We start from the raw sequence: 16,940 nt of genomic DNA on the forward strand, positions 1-16,940 counted from the left end.
GTGACATCTGGGTGATTCCAGTGAGCTGTTCTCACGATGGCACTGCGGTGAGCGTTCCTGTGTGCGGACAGAACCTCCTCTTGGGTGAAGTCCTCACGTAGGCACTGCCAGGCGAGGGGCCGGCAGATATTCAAGTCACTGGATGCCAAGAGTGGTGGGTGGCACAGGTTGGTCCTCCCCAGTAGTGGTGAGAACCGATCCACTCCTCGAGCCTGTGGTTTGACAGGGCCCAGGGGGCCGCGGGGACCCCGGGGTGAAGGTGGCCAGGCCTCACCAGGCTGAGCCTTAGCTGGGTCGCGTGGTTCCAGGGCCTGAGCCTGTGGCCTAGGAACCTTGCAGCATTTTCTCAGGTACCTCCCATGAGCCAGCCCTGTGCTGAGCTCAGTCACTGAACCCTGGAGCGTGAAGTAGGCAGACCGACCACCGACACATAGTCCAAGGGCTCCAGGTGACCCGGAAGCAGGAGGGGTGGCCCCAGGGAGCACTTATAATCCAGCACCCCCGCACCCCACCCAGAAGTCCATCTGCCGCAGCCCTCAGGCAGAGCAGGTGGCTTCTCTCTCAGGCAGGGGCCAGATTTTGCCTCTCTGACCTCCGACCTCTCCATCCTTTCACTGAGATGCTTCAAAACAAATTTACTAAACACCCTCAGGCCCCGTGTTTGGGGTGTTCATGTCCTCTTGTCTAATCCTCGTAACCATTCTGCAAGGCCAGTACCCCGATCCCTGCCTCCAGAGGAGAGAGCAGAGGCCTAGAAGGTTAAGCAGTTCCCCAGGGAATGTCAGGTTGCAGAGAGTAGGTGAGAAACAGGGCAGGGAGTCTGGCAGCTGTTATTCTTGTGGTTAAAAAACAGCTGAATAAAGACTTCTGCTCTGGCTGTGCATGAGTACTTCGCCTTAGACCAAATCTCCCACCGGAACCGTCAAAGATGTGCAATGAAAGACAAAAATAAAACAGAAAAACAGCTACGTGAAGGTATCAGAGAGATGCAGACAGCTAGGATTTGAGGGGCCAGGATCCTGGAGAGAAAGCAAATTCAGAGGTGACCTCCGTGTTCTCCAGCGCCTCCCTCCGTATTTGATTCCCAGGGGTGGGATTCTTTCCTTGGTGACCCAGACCCTGGGAACAGACAGCTTGGGTTCAAATCCTAGCTGCCTGACTGTGTTTGTGTGATTTTGGTCAAGTTATCCTTCTGTGCCTCAGTTTCCTCATCTGTAAAATATGAATACAGTCAATCATTATTCCTGGATCCTGTACCTGTGAAGTCACCTCCTCCCTAAAATGTATTTGTAACCCCCAAATCAATACTCAAAGCACTGTCATGGTCATTCTTGGACATGCACAGAGACCCCAAAATATAAGTCGCCTACACTCAACATGTCCCTGGCTGAGTCAGACAAGAAGCCCTTCATACTGGTAACAGCGGTCCTTTTCACAGTGTATTTGGTGGCATGTTTTTCACACTTTTGTGTTTTTTGCTGGCAATTCCAGCAAAAGTTTAAAGTGTTTAAAGTGGCCCCAAGCACAGTGCTGAAGCGCTGTCTAGTGTCCCTAAGCAAGAAGTGGGATGGGCCTCAGAGAAAACACGTGGGTTGGATCAGCATCATTCAGGTGTGAGTTCAGGGTCAGTGAATAAACAAGATATATTCAACAAGTGCGTTTAAACAGAAACACGTAAAACAAGGATCTGCAGTGATCTGCTGGGGAGAATGTGACCAGTGGCTTTCAGGAACCTAAGCCTGCATTTCCCTTAGAAGTAAGTGGCTAACCCAGTGTCTGCGGCTGCTTTATAGGACATAACTGTCGTGAGTAATGACATAATAGTCCTTCCCTCACAGGGTTGTAATGAGGACTAAACGAATCCCTGGCTCTAAGGACGGAGAACGCTACCCAGCAGAGGGCGAACACCTAGAATGTGCTGTGGTGATGCTGTGGCTGTCACGGCCCCTCTCACCTCTTCAGAGCCCTCGTCTGCGTTCTGCACCCCTCTCTCCTCTACCTCCACTCGCCTCTCAGCCTTCGCCCTTCTTAGCTTGCCGAGGGCCCCGGTGGCTGGAGAGAGTAACTGACACCCTCTGGACCCTTCTCTTAGCAGCAACCACAGTGACCTTTGGACTACGTGAACCTTGCCACCAACCTCTGAAAGCCCCTCAGTGCCTTCCAGGATAAAGTCCAACTGGTACCTTCACGAGAGCCCGTGGCCCCTATCCATCACCTCCCTTACCATCTCCGCTCGGCTGCACCACTCTTTCTCCCTCCCGGCCTCCGTCCCCTCCGCCATCTCTCCGGCCGGTCTGCAGGCCTGGCAATCATCAGCTCAGACCCCACCTCTTCTGAGCCAGGCGCCAGGACACTCAGCAGTTACATATTAAAAGAAGTCAATGGGTCACCGTGTCCCCTGCAGATCGTGTCAGTGAGATCTGTCAGACAGCAGTCTGCAGTCAGGACCTCTCTTCTGGACATCCTGCTTTTTGTTGTTGCTCGTTTTAGTCAAATTCTAAGGGTTTTGCTGACACTTTGCATGTCCTCTGTGCTAACCACCCCATCACAGCCTAGAGCAGTGCTGCCAGATAGAACCTTCCGTGATGGTGGATATGTTCTGTGTCTGTGCCACAAGCCACATGACACCACAGGACACTCAAAACGTGGCTGGTGCCACTAAGGAACTGACTTTTTCAATGTTCTCTTATTTCAGTAAGTGTATGTCTACATGGCTGCACGTGGCTCATGGCTGCTGTGTTGGACAGCACAGGCTGAGGGTCCAGGGAGCTCGGTGAGATGCACTAAAGGGAGGTGAAGAAAATTCCTGAGAAGTAAATACTCTGAAGCACTTTAACCTGGTTACTCCCAAACGCAGAAGTGGCGATATTTAAACCATGTGTTCATGGACTGTAATCTACTGGAAAATGGTAATGTTCTTCTTCACTTTGGTTTTTAGAGTGTGGGCCTCTGCTGCCTCAACCAGATCCTGAATGTCAAAAAGCAGAGTGTCTGTCTGATGAATTTGAGGACAGCGGGAACTGTGAGCAACCCTGGGTAAGATAAAACACCTTCCATGTCCCAGATCTCTTCCTCCCTGTCCCTGACCCTCCCTCCCCTTCTCAATACACAACGTATGTGCACATACACATACTTCTCTCTTCTTTTTTCCTTTCCTCTTACCTTTTTTTAACCAAAAAATAAATAAATAAACAAAGCTCATCCCATACAAAACCTGTTCTCTCCCCAAGCAGCAGCACTCATAAGCATCTTTCCACATCACTAATGACCCACCACATTGTTTTTAACGAAGTAGTATTAAGTTTTATGGATGTACCATAACTCATTTCACCCACCCCCTGTTGCTGGACATTTAGGTTGTTTCCAGAGTTTTGTTATTATCCTCCGTGATATCGTAGTAGTTAGGGCAGGCCAAGCTCCTGTAACAAGCAGACCCAAAACTGTAACAGCTCCAACCAGGAGTGGTTTGTGTTCCCCTGCCGTTGGCCCAGGGTGGCCCTGCCTCTGCGAAATGGGTCAGGGAGCCTGGCTCCTTCTACCTTCCTATGGCCTGTCAGTACCTTGCTGTCCTCTGCAGGTTGAGGCCAGGTCACCCTGTCCAGGTTCCACTCCATGAAAGGGATGAGTGTGGAAGGCCTGGAAGTGGCATCTGTCCCTCACTCACATTTTAGTGGGAAGGACTTGGTCACAGGGACGCAGCTACCTGCAGGGGAGGCCAGGAAGTGCCCTGGAGGGAGGAGGCGATGCGTGGACCCTCCTTCCACATACACATACACATACACATACACACAACCACAGGCTGCAGCCACAGGCCCAGGCAGGTCACCCAAGATGTCCAGGTGACATGCAATCCCGTCTCCCAGGTCTAGGAATCGCATTTTTGATCTGCACACACACACACACACACACACGGAGAGGGGCAAGATACCCACTACGACACACCCATTCAAAAAAGAGTCATGTCCCTGGCCTGTGGCAGCAATGTCCCTGGGCAGCACTGGGACAACCTCTGCCCTGGCCGTGGAGGACATCCTTCCAAGAAACCCTGGTGCTGCCCCTCAGAGGCTTCTCCTGGTCTGTCACTCCCATAGGTTACCTCAAGGTATTGAATATAGTTCCCTGTGCTCTACAGTAGGACCTTGCTGTTTTTCTATTTTAGGTATAGTAGTATCTGCTTCTGTCTCTATGGATTTATACCAATTTTTAAAAATTTTAAAATAGTATCTATACAGGAAAGTCTCCAAGTTATAAATATATAGCTGGATACATTTTCAAAAACTAAACATAACACGTTAACACAAGAAATAGCTTAAGAAATAGAATATGACCAGCCCCTTCAAAGCAAACCTTCTGCTCACTTCTAGTTATTAACCCCTCCCTGCCCCAGAATAGCTACCATTCTGATTTCCAATAGCAAGGATTAGTTTTGCCTGGGCTTTAACTTTATATAAACAGAATCATTAAGTATAAATGTCTGCATGTAGCTTCTTTCAGTCACCATTTGTTTGTGGGATTCATCTATATTGTTATATTTATAGACAACTGTTTTGCTCTGTAGTATTCCATTGTATGAATATACCACAGTTTATTTATCTATTATATTAAATGAAATCTGTTCAAGTATTCTGCCCACTTTTCTATTGAGTTTTCTTTTACTTATTGATTTGTGAGAGTTCTTTACATGTTCTGGAAATAAGTCCTTTTTCAGATAGATGGAATGCAAATATTTTCTCCCACTTTGGGGTTTGCCCAACAAATTTTAATAACAAGCCATGGAAACAGCCTGAGTGTCCAGCCGAAGGGGACAAGCTGAATGAATAACATAAAATAAAGAGTATGAAAATCCACATGTGCTAATTTGGAACCATTTCTAAGACATATGAAATGAAAATTGCAAGGTGCTTCATTAGTAAAAGGAACATAAAATTCCAGAAGGGCACAGAAGAGAGTGCTTATCGTGGTTGACTCTGTGGATGGGGGCTGCCTGTTTGGGAAGAAGCGCTGATTTCTCTGAAATAAGGGCTTATTACCCTCTCATGCTGTTTCAGGTTTTACTCTGTACATGCTAGAGCTTTTCTATCAATTTAAAAAATTTAAGTAAAAAATAAAGGTGTCAATTGACACTGATAAAATAGAGCAATTTGGTCATTGCGTATTTGGGGTTGTTTCTTGTTCCCCCTGCAGCTCCCTGGACGATACCACCTATGAAAGACTGGCAGAGGAGACGCTGGACTCCTTAGCAGAGTTTTTTGAAGACCTTGCAGACAAGCCTTACACATTAGAAGACTATGACGTCTCCTTTGGGGTACCTCTTTGCTTATTTTCATTCTTCATGCCCTCCCTAAGAAGTTTAGCTAAGATAAAGAATTCCTTTCCAGCAGAGTTACTCATCCAGCAGCAGGCGGTTATGGGTGGGACCAAAAGATTGGGTTCTGGTTCCAGACCTGCTCCACCAGGCTTGTGACCTTGGGCAAGTCACTCAGCCTTTCTGAGCCTCATCTGTGCCTAAAACTCCAGATTCTCACACATCACTCAATAGCCGTGAAAGTAAGTCAGGGAGGGGCCTAGGCCTGTGTTTGTCCAGCAAGACGCCTCTCATCATGCAGGCCTGGGGAACGCTGAACTAGGTCGCTGGTTCCTAAGCAGGGTGAGAGATTGCCCCAGGCGTATGCAGACTAGACTTAGGCCCCACTCCTAGGACATTCTGATGCAGTAGTCAGGGTGCAGCTAGGAGGCACATTTTTTAAAAGCTCCCCTGAGATTCTAATGTGCATCCCCGGGTCCCACCCCTAGGGACTTTTATTTAGTTGGTCTGGGGTGTGGTGCATGCCAGGAATTAAGGTTTTTAAAGTTTTTAGAATCACTCCCCAGGTGATTCTAATATGCACCTGGGTGAGAGCCCCAGGGCTGGATGAATCTTGAGCCCCAGATCCTGGGAGCCCAGGCAGTGCAGCTGTGTGTCAACTGGCCACCAGGTGGCAGACTTGAGCAAGGGTCGGCCTTTGGATTTAGAATTAGTTGAGGACTTAGGAAGCAGCTCTTTTTTGCCAGTGGGAGCAAATCCCCTGCAGAGGTTAATCCTCTTGACAGCAATTAATTAATACCAGGAAATGTCATGAAGTGTGCATTTTGGATTAAATCATGGAATTATTTAGGACAACCAGCTGTCAGTCTAAGTGATAGAAATGGCATTGAATGCTGATGTTTGGGGGCACAGACTAGAAAAGGACTCCGTCAGATGGAAAAGACATCAAAAGCCTGGTTGTAAGGACAGTCAGGGACTTGGCAGTAACGGGGCAAGGAAGGATTGAACGTCTTCCAGGTGGACTTGTTGGTCACTGTTAGTAGCAGAAAATGCAGCAGTCTCCAGGCCAGGCTGTAGACGTGCTTACACAGGCAGCCTCAGAAGGCAGAGCTACTTGGGAACCATTACAAACTGGCCTCCCCAACTTGACCATCGGTGGGATGGTTAGAGCTGGGGAAGTTACAAGTCTCCATTCTCCCAGCCTCCTTACCAGCTGCTATTACTACAGGGAAACCATGTCTAAGGCTAAACTCTGCCACACATGCAAACATTCATTAACATGCCACAGAAACAGTCACACTGCCTGTCCTTATGGATTCATGAAGCCCCAGACTCAGATACTTTGCATGAATGTTTCATTAGAAGCAAAGGTGCCGATATCCTAGCAGCTGAATTCTGCTTACCTCACTTCTGCTTAGTGCTAGGTCACAAGACCTTACCTGCCTTGAGTGCCTCTCTGAAGAGTGATTCAGCTGCTGGCCTTCCCCGGGTCTATAACCCATTCTTGCAAGGGAAGAGGCACCTGAGTTTTTCTAGCCAATACATATACTGTACCTTGAGTATCATTCTGCTCTCTAAGGAAGAAGTATTTCTAGCAAATCACTTGCTAGTTAGGAAAATCTTCAGTGTAAATGTAGAAGGCTAATGGCATATAGTTGCTGCTGCTGTAGTTTGGACCTCTAAGTACTTTGAAATGCTATCCACCCTCGGGTGTGAATTCCCAGTTAGAATCCTTCAGATGCTAACTTACGTATTTCACATAGAAGATAAATCAGTTGAGATTACATTACAGACAACAGAACACCTATAATACCATTATTTGAGCTTGGTTGATGTGCAGTCTTTCCCTACCTGCCCTCAGGGTCCAGTTGGGTGCTGCCTTCTCTGTGAAGCCCTCCTAGATGCTCCAGGCAGACACCACCCTACTCTCCTTGCCCTGCACTCGGAGGATGACTCCATGGAGCACTGGTTACCTGGGGTTGTAACTGTCTGTTTACACATCAGCTCCCATGGCGACACTGAGCTCCTTGGCAGCTAGGCAACCACTGAGTCTGCCGCACTTGACCTGGGACTGTGAGAAGTACCACTCTTTTAAAGAGTTACCTCCAAGCTGCCTTCCTTTTTTTTTCCCCAGGTGGAGCCTTGGCCTTTTAGACAATTTAATGAGAATATGCTTGCTATGTCCTTCATTCACTGAGTTGTCAGCATATTATTGCCAGAGAGCAGATTTCTTAACTGTTTTGGGTTCGGGACCCCCTGTAAGACTCTGAGTGCTCTGGGCCCTCTCCTGAGGATAACTTCCCCACGGACCTGTGAGTACAATTTTAGTTACCAGGGCTCTCTGCAGACCCCTGAGGACTATCCCTGGGTCCTAGCTTGCAGACCCCTCCTCAGAGGCAGCACTTTACTGGATACGGAGAAAGAGGACCTGGGTAGCATCCTGGGTTTGTACTTTCTTTCCAAGGATGCTTCAGTAAATTATCTAACCATGAGGGGCCAGTCCTTCAGCTGTTAAGTGGGCAACCGTAATTTCTACTTCTCCAGGGGTGTCTTAGGGTTCAGTGACACAATGTAGGTAAAAGTGCTTCACATTCATATTCTTATTTCTTAAGGGGAAGTCAGTGTCTGTTTTAGGAGTGTGGGAAGCCACATGCATATACCTGATGTCCCCTGACTCAACCTGCCATTCCCATCTGTGTGGTTTCTACAGATGAGTTGGTAACAACAGAAATGGCTACTTTTGCTTCCACTGGTACTGACTGTTGAGAATTGAGCCTCACCAGCAGTGGCCAGGGTCTGTTCTGATTGGTTAGGCACGGTCTCGGCAGTTGCTAAGCACTAACTCTTTCCCCGCCCCACACTGCCCTGCATTGAAGTCTAACCACCCTCCCAGAGAAGACGCAGATTGCCCCTTAAGGAATAATCCTAATGGACAAAAAGCTCTCTTTATCTGGTCTACTTGCAGACGTTCCTAAAACACTAAGAACTCCTAGGGAACCAGTGAGGCAGCTAGTTTCCTTCCTCCTCTTGCCGCTGTCCTTTGGAAACAGCCTCTGTCTCCCTGGGGAGAAAAATCTAATGATGCTCAAGGAACAGGCCGGGGCGTGGTTGAGTGCTGAGACCCTGCCTTGCATAACCTTGCCCCTCCTGTGACACGTGTTATTATCACAGTGCCTGGTTATCATCCACTCCATTCATTCGTCCACAAAAAATCCATCTGTATTTTGCACAAATACTGAAGATGCTAGGATGAAAAGGCAAATCTGCTTTTGAGTTGCCTAAAGTAGTGGAGGGAAGGGGCAGGTGACCAGCAAACAAGCTGGCAGCTGAGATGCAGTGAGGAGAGCACAGAGGCTGTGGGGACACACACGGACCCTGGTCCCAGCCAAGGGGCGTCCAGGTCACCTTCCTAGAAGCACCTCAGCTCACCAGTCAGCCCCTCATCCCCTCACTGTCTCTGAAGGAGGCGGAGCTGGTGTCGTCCCAAGGAAACGGCGCAGTGGGTGAGACACAGAAAGCACATCCCTAGACCTGACCCACAGCCTTTCCCGCTGCATCACACACCTCCCAGCTGTGGGGTCAACGCACAATGGGGTGTGTAATGGCCACAAACAGGTCATTAGAAGAAATTATGTCTTGATTCCCTGAGCCTGATATCACATGGCAAAATAAGCCATAAACTATGGTGGGGAAGGAGGAGTGGCTCCTAGTGGGTCCAGGGTTTCTTTTTGGGGTGATGTAAATAGTCTGGAATTAGATACTTAGGATGTTTGCACACCTTTTGAAAACAGTTTGTGAAATGCCAAAAACTACTAAATTGTACTGTTTCAAGATTTTAAAATCAGTGAAAGGCTGTCCCACCAAAATAGTACGTATGGATTTCAGGGAAAAAAATTTAAAAAAAAAAAAGCTTATGTATACTGTGATCCTAGCCCTTTTTTAAAAAATTCATTTAAAAATTGGCAGCCAATACCTGAGAGTGAACATCTCATATCACTGACTAATGGGACTGAGAGTGCACTTTGTGTTACAGAAAGAACAGCATCTTTTGGACCTAAACAGACCTAGATTTAAGATCAGCTCTGCCAATTACTAAATATTCTTTATTGCTCTGTCTCTCTGTTGTCCTCATCTGTAAAACTGGGATAATGATTCCTACTTCTGATGGTCATGGTCACGGAGAAAAGTTTTACACAACGTGCAAAGCACAGTGCCTGGCAGAGTTGGTATTGAATAAATAACAGGTGCTGTTTTGTGGGGAAGGAGGGGAAGAGATAATTAGGTTTGTTTGTTTAACGGAGGTACTGGGGACAGTTCTTTATGGTGTATGTTGTAGAGTGTAGAAATGCAAAGTGTTGAGATATAGCAAACTAGAGGCAATTATGACACAGTGTTAACTTTTTGTTTTCTTTCCCTCATGCTTTTCAACACCTGATCCACCAGAGTGGTGTTTTGACAGTTAAACTGGGTGGGGATCTAGGAACCTACGTGATCAACAAGCAGACCCCAAACAAGCAGATCTGGTTATCCTCGCCATCCAGGTATGTTCACAAGTCAAAATCTCTCCTTGCTTAACTTGTTTGAAACACGGTCTTGTGGCCCGTTTAAGTGTCGCCCTCATGTGTTTGTACCTGTGTAAGTGAACCTTTCCTGATGTTTTCCAGCCTGTCTCATGCTCAGCAGGAAAGTCTACTCTGGTTCTGTAACTTCTGTCCAGTGATAATGTGGCTGCTCTAAGCAGATATTGGGATGTTAACAAGATCTGAAGGGGGAAATGTTCGGAACTCGGCCTAAACTCTATTAAATCATTGGCACGCCTTTGAAAAAATGACTTTTGCTATTTCAGCATCTGAACAAGTTGCACTTTGTCTTCAGATCACGTTAACGTTCAACGTCTAGTTTGTTCTGAGCATCGCAGTTAAAGGTTAGTTGAATCTGTTTGCAGAACTGGGCTGTGTGCTCTGTGGAGGCGGGAGAGCGCCTTTAACTGCCCTTCCAGGGCATTTTAATCCCTCCTGCCTTTTCTGTTGACGTGCTTTCAATCTAGCAGAATAAAATATTGTACTGGAGCCGTCGGTGCTGTGTCTCAAAGCCTGAGAACTTGCCGGGAGAGCAGGTCCCTCATCCCTCTAGCTGCTGCTGAAGTGGCTGTAAGAAAGTCAAAGAGATGCCCATGAAAAGCTCTCAGACCAACCTTCCTGGTCTCTCATTAGCACTTCCAAAGAGACCTACTGACTGTGAATCGGGAAAGGCCCAAATGGAACTAGCGTCGAGTTCTTTGAAAGCCTAACAGTATCTGCATTAAAAAAAAACTATTTAACTCTTCCCCTGCCCCAGTGTTGACATCATTTTTAGGCAGTTAATAGTACACTGTTTATGGTGCTGTGATGTGTGGTTCTTTGTTCAAAATAAAGCATTATGCCTTCTTTACCTCAGCCTCATGTAGGAAGTATGTTACAATTCAAGAAGAACGGCTCCAAAGGATCACTGTCAGTTCTCACAAGGCCCTTATTCACAGATTGCCTTGCTTTTTAGATCCAGATAGTTTACTTGATGTTGGGGGGGGGGGTGTTTTACGCTATGTGGACCAATTAGCCTGTTCTCTTTGGCGTCAAACCGTCGTCCTCACCCTAACTGTGGCCGCACATGCGGACTGTACATTCTCTTTCATCTCCAGAGGAACCAGCATGAGAAAGTGGGTGCATCAGCTCAAATCCAGCCCTCCAGCTTTGGGGATTGGTGGCTCTACGAATAGTGGGCAGGGCACCAGCACCAGCTGTGATGGCTTCACTAAAAGAATTCCCTCGTGTTGTATCTGGAGACTGAAAAAGTCCTTATCCTGTTTGGACACACCTACTGGCCGTATGATCCCACCCCAGGCACGTTTAGAAGCATCTACTTCTGCATCATGATATCTTCCGAGAAATTCCAAGTTTTGTTGTTGTTGTTGTTGTTTTTAATCTGTAATTCACGATGGGAATCTGGAAAGAAAAATCTGCCGAGCAGCCATTTAACTGTCATAGATACTCTGTTCTTCAAAAAAATTTTTTTTAGTTTTCCACTCAGTTTTTCACATTGGTTCAAAGTAATCTTTCCTGGGGCTGCTTTTCTGATACTCTGGGTTTTTTTAATTGACAGCGTTTTAGGTCTAGTGGAAACGGTGGCCTTGCCCACCCTGAGGAGGTTGTAGGATGCAATAAAGGTGAGGTCTGGGTGGACACCTGGATGTTAGGGCTGCTGGGGCAGTGTGGAGGGGCCTGGGGGGGGTCTCATGCTCTGCCTGGCATCCCACCAGCAAAACAGAGTCTAGGGCCAGGGGAGCACTTTCTCAAATCAAGGGATTTGGTCCAGGTTGTTATGCCTTTCCGTGTTTGGCTGTCTGTGCATATTAAACAAAAGCCCCAGTCCTTTTAGTTCCCTTTTATCTCCATTATTACGAAAGTGTTCAGACCTCAGCATTTGGTTGATAATACAGAAATTTTGATATTTTTCTAACCCTGAAAGATGCTTCCCTTATAAGCTTTCCTCCTCCCTGGCAAACTCCTCGCAGTCTTGGACTTTGGAAAGGCTCCCCTGAGTGCACAGGTGGACTCCAGTGCCCCTTCCCGTGGGCACTCAGGGCACCTCTCCTCCTTGTATCAAGGCATCATTATGTACCACCATCATCTGCCGTCATGTCCACCCCCTGCACTGGGCCGAGAGGAGGTGGAATTAATGAGCACAAGTTGTGTAGCTCTGGAATAACAAGACACAGCAAAACCTGGCTACACCTGGGTCCACACAAACCCAGCATGAAGTACACACACAGCTGTTATTCACTGATGAGTTGGAAGTGGAGGAACTGGCCACACTCTCAGTTTCATGGATTTAAAATTGAATTCAGAAAGCTGTTTTTTAAAATAGTAATACAGATGGTTGTCAGGGGCTGGGGAGAGGAATGAATGGAGAGTAACTGCTTCATGGGTATGGAATTTCCTTTGGGTGACGAAAATGTTTTGAAAGTAGATAGAGGTAGTGGTTGCACAATGTTATGAATGTCCTAAAATTGACCATTAATAACAGTGATATCGCAGGTAAGGGACAAATCACGTCAGTGGTACACGGATGGCCGTAATCTAGAGAACACTGCTCTGATGTAGCTGGTTTCGAATGTGAGGTAGGAAAAGCAAAAGATCAGAATGTGCTGCCTAGAGACTCATCAGCAGGGTGAAATGTTTTCAGGTCTTGAGAACTGTTCTGTGAGTTGTTGCAGAGGATAACCGTGTAATTATTCTTGAATAGAAAGGCCCTAAGACGAGAAGTCAAATACACGCCTCGCTGAGTATTACTTTCCAGAACTTCACTGCAGTCAAGTGCTCGGTGGCGCTTTGTTCTAAAGGTGCTGTCCCCGTGGATTTCCTATGTGTGTTTTGTCTTGCAGTGGCCCCAAGCGTTACGACTGGACCGGGAAAAACTGGGTGTACTCCCACGACGGTGTGTCCCTCCACGAGCTGCTGGCCAGGGAGCTGACTCAAGCCCTGAAAACCAAACTGGACTTATCTTCTCTGGCTTACTCTGGAAAAGACACTTGCTGCCCAGCCCAGTTCTAAAAACATTAAAAGCGCTAAAGCCAGGACCTCAGCTTTGCTCCATGGCTGAATGGCTAGTTTTTTCCATTCCTGATTTTGAGGACAGTTGCATTGTGTGTAACGGGCTTTGTTAAGAGACTGTGGCCTCCCAGCCTGCCCCAAGTTCAGATTTTTAATTTCCATAGAGTCTTTTTGGATTTACTGTTGATTTCCTCCCTCATGTGATATTCCTTATCATCTGATGTGTCTGTATGCCTGTACCTCTATAAATAAGCTCACAACAGAGAAAGAAGGACAGATTCCAGGAGAAATGAATCGTCTCCACTGTTCATTCTTTGAAGGAGAGCTGCTGGCCTACCTCACCGTCCTGTCTCAAAATGACTCACTAACGCACAGTCTAAAAAGTTCCTCCATCTCTTGAAAGTGTAAACACTTCTTAGCCCTTTAGTATTTCAGCATCAGTGGCGACTCGGGAATTCTCAGACCAAAGCCTGTTTTTTCTCTGTGCTTTGTGACTGCCAGGGTGTGGCCCACACGGGGGGTGCACAGGGAGATGTGATGCCGTGTCTTCCATGGCTACGTGTATCTGTACATACACATTTACGTGTGTGGATACATTGTTTTTTCGTTTTAATTTAAGGGTCAGTATAAAATAAGCTATTGCAACACTGGTCTGAGAATGCAAAAAGTCTCCCAAAGACAAGGTGGGAAAACCATCTCCGTTAGCTTGTGGATTTGGCACAGTAACCGAGGTAACAGAGCTGAGGAGGTGCCTGGTAAATTGTGAAGGGCCACGTACAGGAAGAGATGTTTGTGTTAATGAAAGGAACCCGAGTCCTACACTTGGCTCAGCCCCAAAGCAGCTGTCTATCTATGGACAAGTTTCTCCAACTCCCTGGACCTCTGTTTTCCCCTGTTAACTCAGAGGGTTGAACTGGATAGAATTTCGTTGATTCCCAATTTAGACAGTTACAGGTCTTGTCAGGCAACTTAACAGGCTGGCTTTAATTCCCTCTAGGAAAGGAGGTAAGAGTGAACAATTTTTTTTTGAGCTGTAAAGTAAGTATATGATTTGGGGCATTGCTCTCCTTGAATTTCAGTTGAATTCATGTTCAAATAATCATCTTTTGGGGGGCCGTCACCATGCTAAGCCTGTGCTATAGACTGAAAGTTTAGGCGTGGCTCCTAACCCCCAATCACAGCCCTCATGAGTGGGGTTAGCGCCCTTGTAACAGAGATCCCAGAGAGCTCCCTTGTCCTTTCCACCATGTGAGGACATGGGGAGGAGACCACTGTCTGTGAACCAGGAAGCCCACCTTCACCAGACACATCTGCTGGGGCCTTGATCTTGGACCTCCCAGCCTCCAGACTGTGAGAAATAAATTTCTGTTTATAAGCCATCCAGTCTGTGGTGTTCTGTTTCAGTAGCCCTGGAGGACCAAGGCAGCCTGCCGTACCACATGGCCTCATTTTATTTGTTCCAGGCCTGCATTTTACACATGAAGAAACCAGGGCTCAGGAACGTTAGAACTCAGCCAAAGTTATGCCCCTGTTCTGTTACTTTCTGGCTAAAGAAAGATTTATTAGTGACTAGTCTATGCAAGTGTGTATCAAAGGCTTTTGCAGTGGGAGAACCAAAAACACATTCCATTATGGAAAATAACTCTTTAAAACAGAACAATATGAACAAATGTTAAATGACTAGTTAAAATAAAGTCTTCCTTCAAAAATAATTTTTAGTCCAGTGGAAATTTTTAAGTGGGATAGGTCAGCACCAGTGAAAAAAAATTTTTTTAAATCGTGTGTTTGTGTGTGCATATGAGTGTCTATCTCTTGCTTCCAAGGAAGGTTTCATTGCCCCTCACTTCCCTAGAACTCAGCTCAGTGGTGCACTCTCCTATCTGGGACACAAGGGAACATGTAAAGAAGTATGTAAGTGGGCTGCCAGAACATGAAAATGGAAATTAGGGAGTCTCTGCTCTCAGTGCTTTTCCTTGTGCAGACTTCCAGGCCTATTTACTTTTGCTTTACATACAATTCTAACTAGTTTAATCCTTTATATTCTAAGGCCCTGAGGTTCCCATTTAAAGCAGCAAAGGGATGGCCAGCACAAGAACACCAGGGGAGAGGGCAGGAATAAAATCATGCTCTGACAAGCAAACTGAAAAAGCACCACAATGTGCAGCCAGAGCCCCACACACTCAGACTCTGGGAGCATCATCACGTTTATGGTGTCACTCATATTAAGGATGAGTGTTCAGGAAATCACTGTGAACATTCAGGCTTATATGTTAAAGGAGGCAAGAAGATACGTCATAGAATTTTAGAAAGCTCTCTGTTACGTTTAGCTTCCTACGCAGACAGACCTTTTGCCACTAGAAAATAAAACTATCCAGAATGATTTATTTAGCTCTTTCTGAAGACACAGAGAAGTGGGGTATGTAAAAGAGAACTTGAGTTTTTTTTAAATAGAGTTTTAAAAGTTTGATCCAAACTCTGCCACTCTACTTGTGTGTTGATGCTAGCTTCAGTTTTCTTGTGTATAAAATGGAGATACCTAACCATGGCACATGTGCCCACATGCAGAGCAAACACATGACAAATATTATCACATGGGCAGCATAATCTCATATTCAAAGTTGGGGATTTTCCCAAATTTCTGACATTCTCTACTCAATCTCGAACTTAGTCAAAATGCTTACTTTGGTTATCTTGGTGGATGGATTCTGATTCCCTAGAACAATTTTTCTTGCCCCTTACAATCTTCGTATTGTACCCTACCTTTTCCATAACTTCTAAGAACAATAAGGCCAAACTTCTATTTGACAGTTTGTGTTAAATAATAGGTTTACAGTATGTCTCTTAAGCTGTACCTGACCCCATATTCTAATACACTTCATTGCTGGAACTAAGCAGAACCCTGCACTCCCCCGCCCAAGTACAGAGGCCCTTCTATGTCCCCTCCCTCTTGTTTGTAGAAAAGCTGAAGGCGCCCCTGAGTCACAAAAAGAGCAGGTTCAAGCAGTTAATGATTAGGACAGGAGAGTCACAGACTGATGCAAACTGGTGAGTCGTTTTACAGATACTGTAACCGCCACCAGAGGGAAAAAGCTAACTGTGTGATGACCAGACTGCAGCACTGAGTCTATGGCCAGCACACTTCCAAGAACTGGCCTTAAGAGAATGGGATTAACACTATTGCTCATAATAATCTATATCTTTGGGGTCATCAAAATATTTGTAGTTTATTCTGCCTGTATATGTAAGCAGGCAACTGACATTGTCAGCAAAGAGAGGCTACAGACCCATATCGATATCTTCCACTGTGAGAATATGGTGCCCTGTGTCAGCATGAAGAAGTTACAGAAGACAGGTCTTCACCCCTAATCCCATAGGAATGGAATGATGTTCTGACAGTGGGGATTTGTAAGCAGCTTTTGGCAGGAAAGAGCTCTCTACAGGAGGCCCCTTTTGTCTCCCCATGTTAGCAGGGCTACATTGTCACTAACTTAAGCCAGGCACCCCCACACTCTACTCATCTACAGCCCAAGCACACTTTTCAAATCTTATGATCACACAATGCCTTGATTAACCTGTTGGTTCTTTCTGTAGATCGAAGGAATAGAAATGAAATGGAAATTCCCTTTCATGGCAGAGCAGAATCTTCAGAGTTGGTTTTGGGGACACTGAGTCTGCCTTATCCTCAGATTGCCAGTTTCCTGATTAAAAGCAACATTTTCCATTTCTACCAACACTTGCCTCTCAAGTACTGATTTTCAAGAGGTGAGCAACCAGACTTGAGTTTGGTAACACAGCTACTTCTAAAGAAAGACCCATATTCTTAAATGTGAAGTTTGCATTGATAGGTTATAGAAGGTTGCCAAGGAAAGCAACCTCTAAGGTACATAGTAAGATTAAAGGAATTTTAGGTCATGTCCAGTTGAATTCTTGGCATGGATCTACCTTTTTGCAAGTGAAAACAGCTACATACCGGAAGGAAAAGGAGGGGCACAGGTATGAAATTTCATATAAATATACCCTTCTGTTCAAAACTATGACTTTCTGTC

The 16,940-nt window shown here is 46.1% G+C and overlaps 1 protein-coding gene and 1 long non-coding RNA gene across 7 annotated transcripts in view; one reads left to right on the plus strand and one right to left on the minus strand.

Moving 5' to 3' along the window:
* The window catches only part of FXN (frataxin), a 44,592-nt gene extending 29,986 nt beyond the window's left edge, over positions 1–14,606 (plus strand). For 2 of the 3 annotated variants that reach the window (XM_074361672.1, XM_074361671.1), the window contains 5 exons: positions 2,939–3,036; positions 5,185–5,305; positions 9,749–9,846; positions 10,983–11,184; positions 12,726–14,606. In XM_074361672.1, coding sequence (XP_074217773.1) covers positions 2,939–3,036; positions 5,185–5,305; positions 9,749–9,846; positions 10,983–11,184; positions 12,726–13,007 — 801 coding nt within the window. In that variant the 3' untranslated portion in view covers positions 13,008–14,606. The remainder of the gene's footprint in view (positions 1–2,938; positions 3,037–5,184; positions 5,306–9,748; positions 9,847–10,982; positions 11,185–12,725) is intronic. The other variant, XM_074361673.1, reaches the window with a different exon arrangement.
* LOC123612121 (uncharacterized) overlaps positions 1–16,940 on the minus strand; it is a 133,113-nt gene that overhangs the window by 89,316 nt on the left and 26,857 nt on the right. The window lies entirely within an intron of this gene.

The sequence above is a fragment of the Camelus bactrianus genome, chromosome 4 (genome assembly GCF_048773025.1).
Source record: "Camelus bactrianus isolate YW-2024 breed Bactrian camel chromosome 4, ASM4877302v1, whole genome shotgun sequence".
Classification (NCBI taxonomy): domain Eukaryota; kingdom Metazoa; phylum Chordata; class Mammalia; order Artiodactyla; family Camelidae; genus Camelus; species Camelus bactrianus.